At 39.6% G+C, this 12,285-nt stretch overlaps 2 protein-coding genes across 3 annotated transcripts; one reads left to right on the top strand and one right to left on the bottom strand.

Annotated features, from left to right (window-relative positions):
- Positions 1 to 1,176: 1,176 nt before the first annotated feature.
- LOC114037804 (coiled-coil domain-containing protein 32-like) lies at positions 1,177 to 11,148 on the bottom strand. Its single transcript, XM_027854774.1, has 3 exons — positions 11,071 to 11,148; positions 4,747 to 5,002; positions 1,177 to 1,352 (listed from the first exon to the last, which is right to left on the bottom strand). The coding sequence occupies exons 2-3, from the start codon at positions 4,988 to 4,990 to the stop codon at positions 1,192 to 1,194; spliced, it is 405 nt and encodes a 134-aa protein (XP_027710575.1). The 5' UTR covers positions 4,991 to 5,002; positions 11,071 to 11,148; the 3' UTR covers positions 1,177 to 1,191.
- Positions 11,149 to 11,762: 614 nt separating this feature from the next.
- LOC114037805 (small ubiquitin-related modifier 2-like) lies at positions 11,763 to 12,069 on the top strand. Of its 2 annotated transcripts, XM_027854776.1 has the most exons (2): positions 11,763 to 11,916; positions 11,974 to 12,069. In XM_027854776.1, exons 1-2 carry the CDS (start codon positions 11,763 to 11,765, stop codon positions 12,048 to 12,050), a joined length of 231 nt encoding a protein of 76 aa, XP_027710577.1. In that variant the 3' UTR covers positions 12,051 to 12,069. The 2 variants fall into 2 exon arrangements, with proteins under 2 accessions (XP_027710577.1, XP_027710576.1); XM_027854775.1 differs by having other exon boundaries at positions 11,763 to 12,069.
- The last annotated feature ends 216 nt before the right edge of the window (positions 12,070 to 12,285 follow it).

Consider the following 12,285-nt stretch of genomic DNA (forward strand, 5'->3'; position numbering starts at 1 on the left):
CACACACACACACACACACACACACACACACACACACACACACACACCCCCAATGAAAGTGAGTGGCTCTCTTCTTGTTTCCCACTACAAGCAGTTCCCAAGATAAAAGTATCCAACGGGTAAACTCCCCTTTACATATGAACAGCTACCATGTTAAGGGTCTCTTTCTTTCCCACTCTTGCCCACAATGATCTCCTGCTCTTACAGTTATTATTCAGAACATTCATTTAATACATTCTGTCTTGCATTATTAGTTTTCTTTCTATGTGTATATATAGTCTCCTCCTAAGTTGCAAGCTTTAAAAGTAAGAATTGGATTTTTTTTTTTATATCACCATGATATCTGGGGTAGGTTCTCAGTAAACATTACTGAAGGGGAATTTTTTAAAAGTAGAACACAACTAAAATAAGTACCTTAAAAATTATATATATATATATATATATACACACACACACACGTATATATATACACACATACATATGTGTATATATATACATATGTATATATGTGTGTGTACACACATATATATATATACATACATATACACACAAATTATAATGGCCAAACTTAGCTATGGAGAAGAATTGAGAAAATGTACCTTTCTATCTTTCTTGGAAGAGATGGGGAACTTTGGGTATGAAATACTGCATATGTTGTCAGACTTTTATGTGCCGATTGGTTTTGCTACAGTATTTTTCTCTTTTTTATTCTTGGTACAAAAGATGGCTCATTTAATAGAAGGAAGGGATACATTCAGAATTGAATGTGATTAAAAATAAAATATATCATTAACAATAAGTTTGAAAAATGTATACATAGGGGGCTGGTTCATCTCTGCCACACACCTAAGTACTTCACCCTCACATAACCAAGGTGTAGCCTGCAACATTCACTTTAGCAAATACAGTACACATATTCCAAAAATCCATGTCAGGCCTAAACATAAATAAAGCACTTTCCTGTTAAAGGGACAATTTCTGAGGATATTTTTAATATCTAAAAATGTAAGTTACATTTTTAAAAAACAAAGAATTTTATTGGATATTAACTAGTATCAGGACAAAGGACTGTCCTCTGATTTAGGTGGAATGAGAAAGTTGTCCTCAGTAATAAGACTGTTTCTATAATGAGAAAATCTGAAACAAATAATGGTATATGTATATAAAGAAATATTATTGCCTAGTGGCTCTTTACCTCTCATCAGACTCAAGACCCTCCATAAAGAACTCAGATTCTAACTTCTCCTGAAGGAATCGATCCCAGCATTCTTTCTTGGCCTGAGCAAGGGTACGAAGCATGTCCTTGGAAGTCACTTCCTGGCTTAAACCCTTAATTCTTTTTAATTTCTTCTCTAAGAAGAAAAGGAAAGATACCTAATGATGAATGAGATTTCAGCTAAATCTGAAAAACCAACGTTTATTATTCAAGTTCTTTCAACACTGATCAATTCCTCCAAAATGACCTTGGATATGAATCAGTTATGATAAGGGAAACCAACATTTTTTTTTTCTTACCTTCACAATGTCTTTTTTTTCCATTCTGAAGCAAAAAACCCCTAGAATAGTAAAACCTACAGAACCTTATAATCAAAGCAAATGTACACCTTCTTGGTAATCACAAAAGCCTATCACGCTATTCTCTAAGGAATATTTGTTTCTCCTGACAATGTGAATACTGTCATTTTCCAACTCAACAATAATCTCTCCAAGTAACATATATGGCACTTTTTAATACAGTGACATGAATCATTTCTTCAAATCTCATGAGAAAGAACTAGAAAAGATGACTTAGAGAAATGATGAAAGATCCAACAGTTCATTAGACACTAATTTATTTTTGGTGAGAACTCAATAACATGAAACTTCTAAGATCTCTCTATGATTAAATTCTTGGTTAAAGGTTTAAAAAAAAGAGAGAGAGAGACTTTTTAAGTTGGTCAAGTTGCAGCCTAGACATTCAAACTCAATAAACCAAGGTATCTTGCATTCCCTTTGAATGTGGTCAATATGCTGTGTGTTGATAGATTTAATTAATTTTATTTGCATTTTAAGTATAATTATTAAACAGATCTTCTTACTTGAAAGAATGTGGGCATTTACTTAATTTCCCAATTTTATTTTTTCTTTACAACATACGGATTAATCTGTAAAAATCTAGGCCAAATGACTGCTCCACCCATTTCAAATGACAACCAAAAAAAAAGTTTAAGACTCACAATGGTTTTAACTTTTAAAAGTGTAAATTGATAAGAACAATTATTATCAGGTTGTAAATCACCAACAAGAAAACCAACTACTTTAAGTGTTAAATGTTTGAGACATTTCATTTTCTCAACAGTGGGAAAAGAGTTCAAGTAATAAAGTCATTGTTTCTAAACTTAGTATTCTTTCAATTATTTGTTAAGATATGAAAATAAAAATAACACATGAAATTTATGCTTGTTCTGGTCTTGGGAAAGTCATGTTTTGGGCATGGAAAGCGTCCATTTCTTCAGAGCCCTCTACTCCAAGATGATAAAAGGAAATCTAGTCAGTGTAGTATAGCAGCCATCATTATATACTCTAATCAATTCTACCTCTCTTTTTTTCTTTTTTTAAAATTTTATTTGTTTTTAGTTTTCAACATTCACTTCTATAAAATTTTGAGTTCTAAATTTTCTCCACCTTCCTCCACTCCCCCTCCCCCAAGATGGTGTGCAATCTGATATAGGTTATATATGTACAATCATATTAAACATATTTCCACATTTGCCATCTTGTAAAGAAGAATTAGAATGAAAGGGAAAAACCACGAGAAAGAAGAAAGCCACCCTGCCACCCCCTCCAAAAAAAAAAGAGAGAGAGAAAAAATAGCATGCTTCAATCTGCATTCAGACTCCATAGTTCTTTCTCTGGATGTTCTACCTCTTTTTCACAGTTTACCATAACGGTTCTACCTCTCAGAGAAGGAATTATGGTAAGTATAGTCACCCACCTAAATAATATAAAAAAGAAAAAATGGAGTCTACCATTCAGAATCAGTCACTATCAGCTGAAATAGTCCTCATTATTACATGTGTACTGACTGCCCACTAAGCCTACGGCTCTGACAGAGTCAAAAGGATCTTTGTCCTTTTACTTCTTTTCTATCAGTCATTAAACAAATGCTCTAGATACCTCCAACAACATGCTGCAATGCTTCAGCCATACCTGTGATTCATTTATTTTGCCCTGACAGAATCCCAACAAATTAATTTGATATCTTCATCTTCCTGATCATTCCCCACTATACTATCTCTTTTCTATCGATGCACGAAAACTTCCCCTTTTATCTTTCTATGTTGTTACTTAAAAATTAAGTTCACTCCTTCATCTGTATTTCTGTTAAATTTCCTTCTCCAAAACTAAAACAATGATTATCATTATTACTTCCTGATCATCAAGGTTCCTACAATTATCTCATTGAGCATTATAAAATTTTAAAAAGTTTTTTCTCCTAAAATTTTTATACATTTTAGTTTTTTTAAAGTGCCATATAATTCTTCAGAATGGACCAGATGCCACAAAAAATAGGATGTGACCAGTGAATAAGAAGGCAAAACTCCAAATTCTTTGCACCCTGAGGATCTAGGTACAAGTTTAAGAAATGTCACTATCTAAAAATAATGCTAATAAAAATCAAAATAAAATACATGAAATTAATCAGGTATAGAAGCAACCAACTTGCGAGTTTCTAAATAGGTTACTAATGAGATATGGGTGTGTCCTAAATATCAAAGGACATGAGGCAACTTGTAGTACAAGGAATAGAGTGCTGGACTTGGGAGTCAGAAATCCCATCTCAGATATTCACTACCTATGTGACCTTGGGCAAGTTAACATAACCCTTTTTTGGGCCTTCAGTTTCCTCATATTTAAAATGAAAGTGTTGGAATAGTCCCTTCCAGCTTTAAATATATTATTTTATGACATATCCTATGTCCTGTCACTGTAGTATCCCAGAGTCACAGCACTGGGAAAAAAAAATTCAGAGGTCACTAAGTTCAACTTGGGAGGAACCCCCTTATGGCCCTTACAAGTGGTCATCTAGCCATCAATTCACAAATATCCAATCCATTCCACTTGAAAACAGCTCTAATCATTATGAACTTTTTACTGGGCCAAAACCTGCTTTTCAGTAACTCATTGGTCTTTATTATGAATCAAACAAAACAAGTCTAATCCTTTTCAATATTTAAAGGATAGCATCTGTTCTCCAACAATCTTATCTTACACAGAATAATCACTTGTTTATGTAGCAAAGGTGTGCAAAATGTTTTACACATATTATTTTATTTGATCCTTTCAACAGCCTGCAAAGTAGGAAATGCAGGCATTATTATCCTAATCATTTAAGCAAAATACTCAACAAGAAGTATATGCATGAGCAGTGACGCACAGGAAGAGTTAGTTAGATAGCCAAGTTACACCAGGGGAAGGTGGGAGACTTCAAAACAACATATTCCAGGGGCAGCTAGGTGGCATAGTAGATAGAGCACCAGCCCTGAAGTCAGGAGGATCTGAGTTCAAATCCAGCCTCATATACTTACTAGCTATGTGATCCTGGGCAAGTCACTTAACCCCAACAGCCTTTTAAAAAAATATTAAAAAACACAAGCATAATCCAAAACACCACTTAGGACAAGAAAATTAAAAGGAGAGGATTCAACTGAACAGAAAATTCACTACCATGATACCATACTGACAATGAAGCTCCTCTGTACTCACCTAGAGATGCTAAATATACTTCTGAATCCTGCAATGGAGTCCAAGGCTTTAGATCTGGCTGAACAGTCAAGTCTGCAGCCTCTCTCTCATTTTCACCCCCAGAAGATAAATCCATAAAGGAATCAGAGAAGGCACCTTTGGGATCATCCCCCTGGTCAGGATTTGGCAAACAGGAACAGATTTCTGCCCAAAGGTCCCGGCTGGACCTTGGAACAGCAGAATCAATGCTCTCAAATGATTTCATTTGGAATCTTAGCTGAAAAACATACATACCATTTTGCAAGAACTGACTTTAAGGTTCCATAGATAAAGTATATTACAACCAGCTCTCCATTTGTCTAATGAAAAATAAAGAGATACTAATAAGATTTTAAAGAAGCTATTTTCAAAGAAATTTAACTTCATTGGATTTCTGTGGCAATAATGTAAAGGAAAACAACACTGAAAGACATCAGAACTCTGATCAAAACAGTGACTAATTGTTACTTCAGTGAACTACAGAGAAGCATGCCTCCCTCCTATCAGTGAAGAGATGGTGGATGGTATGTATAGAATGTAGCAGATGTTGTCAGGCAGAGTCAATGTGCTGATTTGTTTTATTTAACCATACTTTTTTTGTTTGGAGAAGGATTCTAGAGGTCAAAGGGTGGGAGAGTCAATGGGAAATGACAGTGATACATAAAAAGAATAGCAATAAAATGTTTACTTTAAAAAAAAGATTTATATGTGGGTAACACTGCTAGAAGCTAAAAGATGAAATGTTATCTCTTCTGGCTTAAGGTTTAAATTTTTTTCATTATTTACTTTTAAAATTAATTTAAATAGGTACTATTCTCAAACAAAAACAAAACCTATTTACAACTAATTAAACTTAGAATTTAAAAAAGATCATCCATATGTATTTTATCATTTACTCCACATCTCGATCTGTTGCTTCTGTTTTATATATGTTATTTTCCTTTTATGTACTTAAATGGGTAGGTGAGTTTATTAATTCATAAATTACCTACAATGATGCAGTTCACATTGAATCCTTGCCTGCCCATCCTGTAGAACTCGTTTATTCCCTCCCAAAAGTTTGCCACAGGAGGTCCACCCAACATGCTGAAGGCCTATGTCGATTCCTTCTAACAGCAAGAGGGTGAAATACTCTGACTATCTACCCATCATCTTTTTGTTCTTGCCATCTGACCAATCCATCTTCTCTTTCTATCATATACAATTCCTTGATGACATGTTTTACTCCTGCTCTTCTTTGAAGTTCTTTGTTGATATTTTATGCTGCAGCTTGTTCACATCCTTCACAACCCTCTTCACTGCTCCCTGTGAGATACTCATTTTTAGTTCAGAAACAGTTATATCCCATATCTCTCTAACATATAGCAACACCAATTTAAAGTAATGAAAAGCTGTGACTTTGCTTTTATGGGAAGCTTGGGGTCAGCTTTCCCAAAAGCAATTCAGCACACTGTTGCCCTTCTGTTCAACTGTGGGCCCAATTACTGTCCCAGATATGTTCTCATCTTGGACAAGTTCTATATAATGTCCATTCAAATGCATGTTGCAATCTGGGCAGTAGATATTCCTCATCCACTTGGATTTTTCCTCTGTGAATGGACAAGCCAAACTCCTTGGGATCTTTTCCAAGAGGCTCTCAATGTTCTAAGGATTAATGCAATCAGTATGTCCATCCACAAACAGGAACTTCTGGAATACCTCACCATGAATGAATGAAAACAAAATTTATTAAACTTTACTATGCGCCAAACCCTGTGATACACAACAATGGTGGGGGCAAGAGGAGGAGGGAAAAAAAGAAGGCAGTTCCTGCTCTTGGGGAGCTCACACTCTAATTGGGAGAGACCTATATAAACAGAATGAAAGGATCAGAGGTCCTAAAGGTTGAGAGACTGAATGTCTACCAGTTATCTTACCCCAACCTCTCTGCCAATCTCCAACTGCCTTTCAGACATTTAGAACCAGATGTCCAGTAGACATCTTAAACTCAAATATGTACAAAATGGATCTCGTTATTCTTCTTCCTAAACCCTCCCCCATCTCAAATCCTCCCTATTATTGTAGAGGGCAACAACATCCTCCCAGTCCCTCAGGCTCACAACCTAGGAGTTATTCTGGATTCCTTACTATCTCTCACCCCCCCCCCCCATATCCACTGTTGCCAAGACCTGTCCATTTCACTTTTGCAACAACTCTTGAATATACCTCCTTCTCCCTAACACTGCCATCATTCTGGTACAAGTCCTCATCACCTCATGCCTGGATTACTGCAATAGCCTGCTGCCTTGAGTCTGTCCCTACTCCAATCCATCCTCCATTCAGCCATTAAAGTGATTTTCCTAAAGCGAAGGTCTGACTATATCACATATTCTAGCCCCTACCCCACCCCCAACATCCCTAATCAATAAACTCCAGGGGCTTCCTTTTTCCTCTAGAAACAATTACAAAACACTGTTGGGCATGCAAAGCACTTCATAACCTAGCCTCTTCCTACCTTTCCAGTCTTCTTACACCTTACTCCCTCCTACACATACTTTTCAATGCAGTGACACTGGCCTTCTGGTTCTTCCATGACCAAGACACTTAGCTATCAGCACTAGGTATTTTCTCTGGCTGTCCCCCATGCCTGAAATTCTCTCCCTTCTCCACTCTTGATTACTGACCTCCCTGGTTTCCTTTAAGTTCCAACTAAAATCCCACCTTCTACAGGAAGCCTTCCCTAACCCCTCTTAATTCCAGTGCCTTCTCTCTGCTAATTATTTCCTACCAATCCTATATTTAACTTGCTTGGTATACATTTGTTTGCATGTTTTCTCCCCCAACAGACTGTAAGCTCCTTAAAGGCAGGAATCTTTTGCCTCTTTTTGTATCTTACACTTAATACAATACCTGGCACATAGTAGACACTTAATAATTGTTTATTGATTAATTGATTGGACAGCAAGGCCCAGGAGTCCTTAGGATACACTGGGGTGACTGTCTAGCAGGGTAGAGAGCCCAGAAGTGAGGGGCTCACTACCATTAGTAAGTGGGTATAAGTAGGGAGATTCTACAGCAAAGAGAGTGATGAGTGTTCCACATCTTTCCAAGAGGGAAAAAAGAGAAGGGAGCTTTGGGAGGAAGGTTGGGATGGGCCCTTGGGCATCCTGGGATTGAGAAGGGGAAGTGTGGTTCTACTTGGCAGCAACTACGATGCTAGCAGGTACCCTAATGAGGCTTGGAGTGAGCCAAAGCGGGAGAGGGCATGCAGAGTTTGCCAATAAAAAAAGAAGAGAGACATAGTACAGTAGTTTGAGGGGATAGTAAGGTAAGTTGGACATTTTTTAAGAATAAGGGAGATCCTACTAGGTAAGTGCCCCAAGACAGAAAGGACTCTCATACACCTTCCCAAAATATTTACAGCAAAACTTTTTGTAGCATCAAAAAACTAGAAACAAAGTAGATACCCGTCATTTGAGGAAAAGCTTTAACAAACTGTGGTACATGAATGCAGTGAAATATTACTGCACTGTAAGAAAAATGACTAAGAAGAATACAGAGAAGCATGAAAAGACTTACATGAACTGAAAGAGAGTGAAGTATACAGAAATAAGAATGAAAAAATATTCATTAAGTGCTTGCCACGTGTTAAGTGCTACGAAAACAATATGTATTGCAATGTATACACAATGAGTACAATAATATAAATGAAACGAACAAAAAATATGAACTGCATAATTATAATGACCAAGTTTGGCCATAAAGAAGAGGTATGAGAATGTACTTCTTTCCTCCTAGAGGTGAATAACTGTGAATGAAGTACACTGAATATACATTTGTCTTCAGTTAATAAGTTGGTTAGTTTTGCAGAACTGCCTAATTTTCCTTTCTTATTTACTCTTTATTATAAGAGATTGCTCTTTGGATAGGGGAGTGTAAGATTACTTTGGGAAATGAAGGTAATGTATAAACAAGAGACATCAACACAGTTTTTGGGTTTTTTTAAGGACAGAGGAGATCTAGACATGTCTGTAGTCAGCAAGGAAGAAACCAATGAGAAGGACCCATCTGAGAAAGGAGTTATCAATAGGACAACATTCTTGAACTGTCCCCTTGAAAGGGGACAGAAAAAGGGCACAAGTAGCAACACTGGCCTTGGCAAGGAAAAGGGCCATTTATTCCTCAGATAATGGAGTTAAGAAGGAAAAGGACAGATAAAGTAGGGGGAGTATATTCAAAAAGGAAAGGATGTAAAAACAAATGGAATCCATGAATTTTTAAAGGTGTAAAATGATTTTGAGGTATGGTACTGGGAAAATGAGAAAGCTCAATGTGTTGACATTCTTAGTAAAAAAGAGACAAGGACAACTGCTAAGTTGAGTTACAGGTGGTATAGGGGCACCACTGGGGGCTTGAGGAGAGAAAACAAGATTTGAACAGCTGCTGAGGTGAGAGGAATAGAAAATCAATCAAATTGAAATGAGATAGGATAAATTTGTAGGGGACCCAATTCTGTTGCATGACTTCCTCCAGTAGCACAGGGACAGGAAGAGAGAAGTTCCTTTGTTTACAAATGAGGAAGCAAAGACCCAGAGAGGTAGAATGACTTGTTTAAAATGACAAAGGTAGTATCATATCAGGCATCTGAAACCAGAGTCTCCAATCAAGTTCATACTAGGATGCAGAGTTCTTTGCCCTTAGGATCAGAGTTCAAGAGCTGGAAGGGAGCTCCAATGCCCTCCTTTTACAGATGAGTAAACTCAGTCCCAAAAATGTTAACTGACCTTCCAAGAGCATACAAGACTGTGAGTAGCAAATGGAGGACCGGAACTGAAGTCTCCTAACTCTAAACTGCAGCACTCTTTGACAAAGGAAATAAGCCCAACTTTAGGTTTTTAGATCTTCAATGTACTAATAAGGACTTTACTATTTATGAGACAAGCTCTTGGAACTTGGAAAAGTTTCCATCGCTTGCCTCCATGCCTTTGCAAGTTGTCCCCCACACCTGGAATATTCTCTCTTCACTTCCACCTCTTGGAATCCATAACATCTTTAAAGGCTCTGCTCAAATGCCACCTTCTACAAGAACCCTTTCCTGATTATTCCAGTTTTTAGTGTTCCAGTCCCCAACCATCATTCCTCCATAGATTTTGTTTACTTCTCTGTATGTGCTGTTTCTTCCTAGAATTGCACAGGCACCTTTAGTCTCAGAAGTTGTCATATTTGTGTCTTGTATTCCGGTGCCTGGCACACAAAAGGCAGTGCCTGATGAATTGAATGCTTCCACTGCACCTCACCTCCATGCCCTTAACCATAAATCCACATAGGCCTCAAGCTGAGAGGCCATGTTATCCCTACTACTCAAACTCCAGTAGTTCCTTAACACCTCCAAGATCAAATATAATACTGTTTGATCTTCAAAGCCTTTCATAACCTGTCCTCCCCACCTCTCCAGTCTTCTTACACCTTATATCCCTCCCTCCTACTCTGCCACCAAGCGACACTTGCCTTCTTGCTGTTCCTTGAGTAAGTCACTCCATCTCCTGACTGGGTATTTTCACATTCTCATGCTTGGGACTCTCTCCTCATTTCCACCTCTGACTTCCTTCTCGTTTCAGCTAAAACCCCACCTTCTACAAGAAGCCTTTCCTAACCCCTTCTTTAATGCTACTGCTTTCCCTCGGCAGATTATCTCCAGTTTATCCTGTATCTATCTTGATTGTACATGGTTATTTGCATGTTGCTTTCTCCATTTGACTGTGAGCTCCTTGAGAGCAGAAACTATCTTTTGCCTCTCTTTGTATCTTCAGAGCTTAGCACTGTGCCTGGTCCATAGTGGGCGCTTAATAAATATTTATTAGACTGCCTGAGACTGTGTTATCTTTTTCCTCCTATATCTTCGAGAACAAACCAGGCAAGTGACCTGTCCTTGATCTGCACCACCACTATTTTGGTGATCTCCAAGTGCAGGAGCCCATGGGAGGAGCTAGGTGCCCTCACGAGGGCCTAGCTGGCCTCTAGGGGCCGTAAATGAAAACGATGGACGAGGACTTCTAGCCGGGTCGGCTGCACAGCAGCCATCCCTCCACATACTGAATCCTCACAGCAGCTTGGGGACTGTGGCAGAGCCCGGCCCTGTCAGGCCCCAGAAACCGGCTCCAACAAGCTCCGAGGTGGGGCTGGGCCTGGGGCCGGCCAAGCAAGTCAACCGTCCAGACCCCTATGACAGCCACGGCTCCGCCCCCCCGGCCCGGATGGAGCCGCGCCCCGGCGGAGAAGAGTGGTCGGAGATAGGGTCCCAGGTTCCCGGGTCCCTCCCTCACCTACCCCAACGGCTGGCTCCGGTAGCCGCAGAATACTGGTCTCCACCTTCGCCTTCGCAGCCAAAATGACCCGACAGGCGGAGTCTCCGAGTGATAAGCACCGCTCTTCCTCCAATCGCCTTTAGAGCTGCTAACATTCTGCTTGAGGATTGGCTAAAGGGAGAAGCTTGGCGGAGTGAGGCTCAGAGCGAAGGCGAGGCCGAGGTGGGGGGCGGGGGCAGCCGTTGCTTGGAGACGAAGAGCACGTGGCATGCGGTGGGTCTCTGGAGAGTGAGGCGCGAGGTTTAGGGCCACCGAGTGGGATCGCTGACGAGGTACCGGTAGGGCGTCCTTCTGGGGACCTGCGCCCCGGAGTGGCGGGCGCGGGTTTGCTCCCTCGCACCCTAAACCCTGCTTGTCCTTAGAGCGGAAGCCATACCTTCTCTGAATGAATGTATGTTTGTGTACACACACACACACACACACACACACACACACACACACACGTGATTGATTCTATCCCCAGCTCCTAGGGACAGTTCTTGGAACTTAGTAGGGGCTTAATAAATGCTTGTTTGGCTCTCCCTCACCATCACCACCATCATCTTCCTCCTTCTCGTGCTCCTATCGCTGCCGCTTCTCCCCCGATTCCCTTGGAGCCGACCATCCTGTTGCCTCTTTTGTGAAGCGGCGGCTGAGGAGACCCCCGGACTCGCCATGGCCGATGAAAGGCCCAAGGAAGGCGTCAAGACTGAAAACAACGACCACATTAATTTGAAGGTGGCAGCGCAAGATGGTTCGGTGGTGCAATTTAAGATTAAGAGGCACACGCCACTTTCTAAACTAATGAAAGCCTATTGTGAACGACAGGGTTTGTCAATGAGGCAGATCAGATTCCGATTTGATGAGCAACCAATCAATGAAACAGACACACCTGCACAGTTGGAAATGGAGAATGAAGATACAATTGATGTATTCCAGCAGCAGACAGGAGGGGCTTACTAAAAAGAGAACATGCAACTGTACTCCACAATTGTGCTCCCAAGGAAAACAATACATTCACAGTTAGAAAACCAAGATTTGGTTCATCCACATCCTAACTACTACAGCATAGTTTTCTCTCTTCTTTGATTCCCTTCCCCCATTCCTTTATTGTACATAAAGTAACTGGTGTGTATGCACGGGCATAATGCTTTTTTTTTTTAACTAAATGGCCAATGGTGTGTTATGATCAACATCA

The sequence above is a fragment of the Vombatus ursinus genome, unplaced genomic scaffold (assembly GCF_900497805.2).
Source record: "Vombatus ursinus unplaced genomic scaffold, bare-nosed wombat genome assembly UNPS02010551.1, whole genome shotgun sequence".
NCBI lineage: Eukaryota > Metazoa > Chordata > Mammalia > Diprotodontia > Vombatidae > Vombatus > Vombatus ursinus.

Coding starts and splice junctions, on each gene's coding strand:
- LOC114037804 (XM_027854774.1), bottom strand. CDS start 4,990: ATGAAATCATTTGAGAGCATTGATTCTGCTGTTCCAAGGTCCAGCCGG. Junction 1,353..4,746: donor AGTATATTTAGCATCTCTAG/GTGAGTACAGAG, acceptor TTTTCTTCTTAG/AGAAGAAATTAAAAAGAATT.
- LOC114037805 (XM_027854775.1), top strand. CDS start 11,763: ATGGCCGATGAAAGGCCCAAGGAAGGCGTCAAGACTGAAAACAACGAC.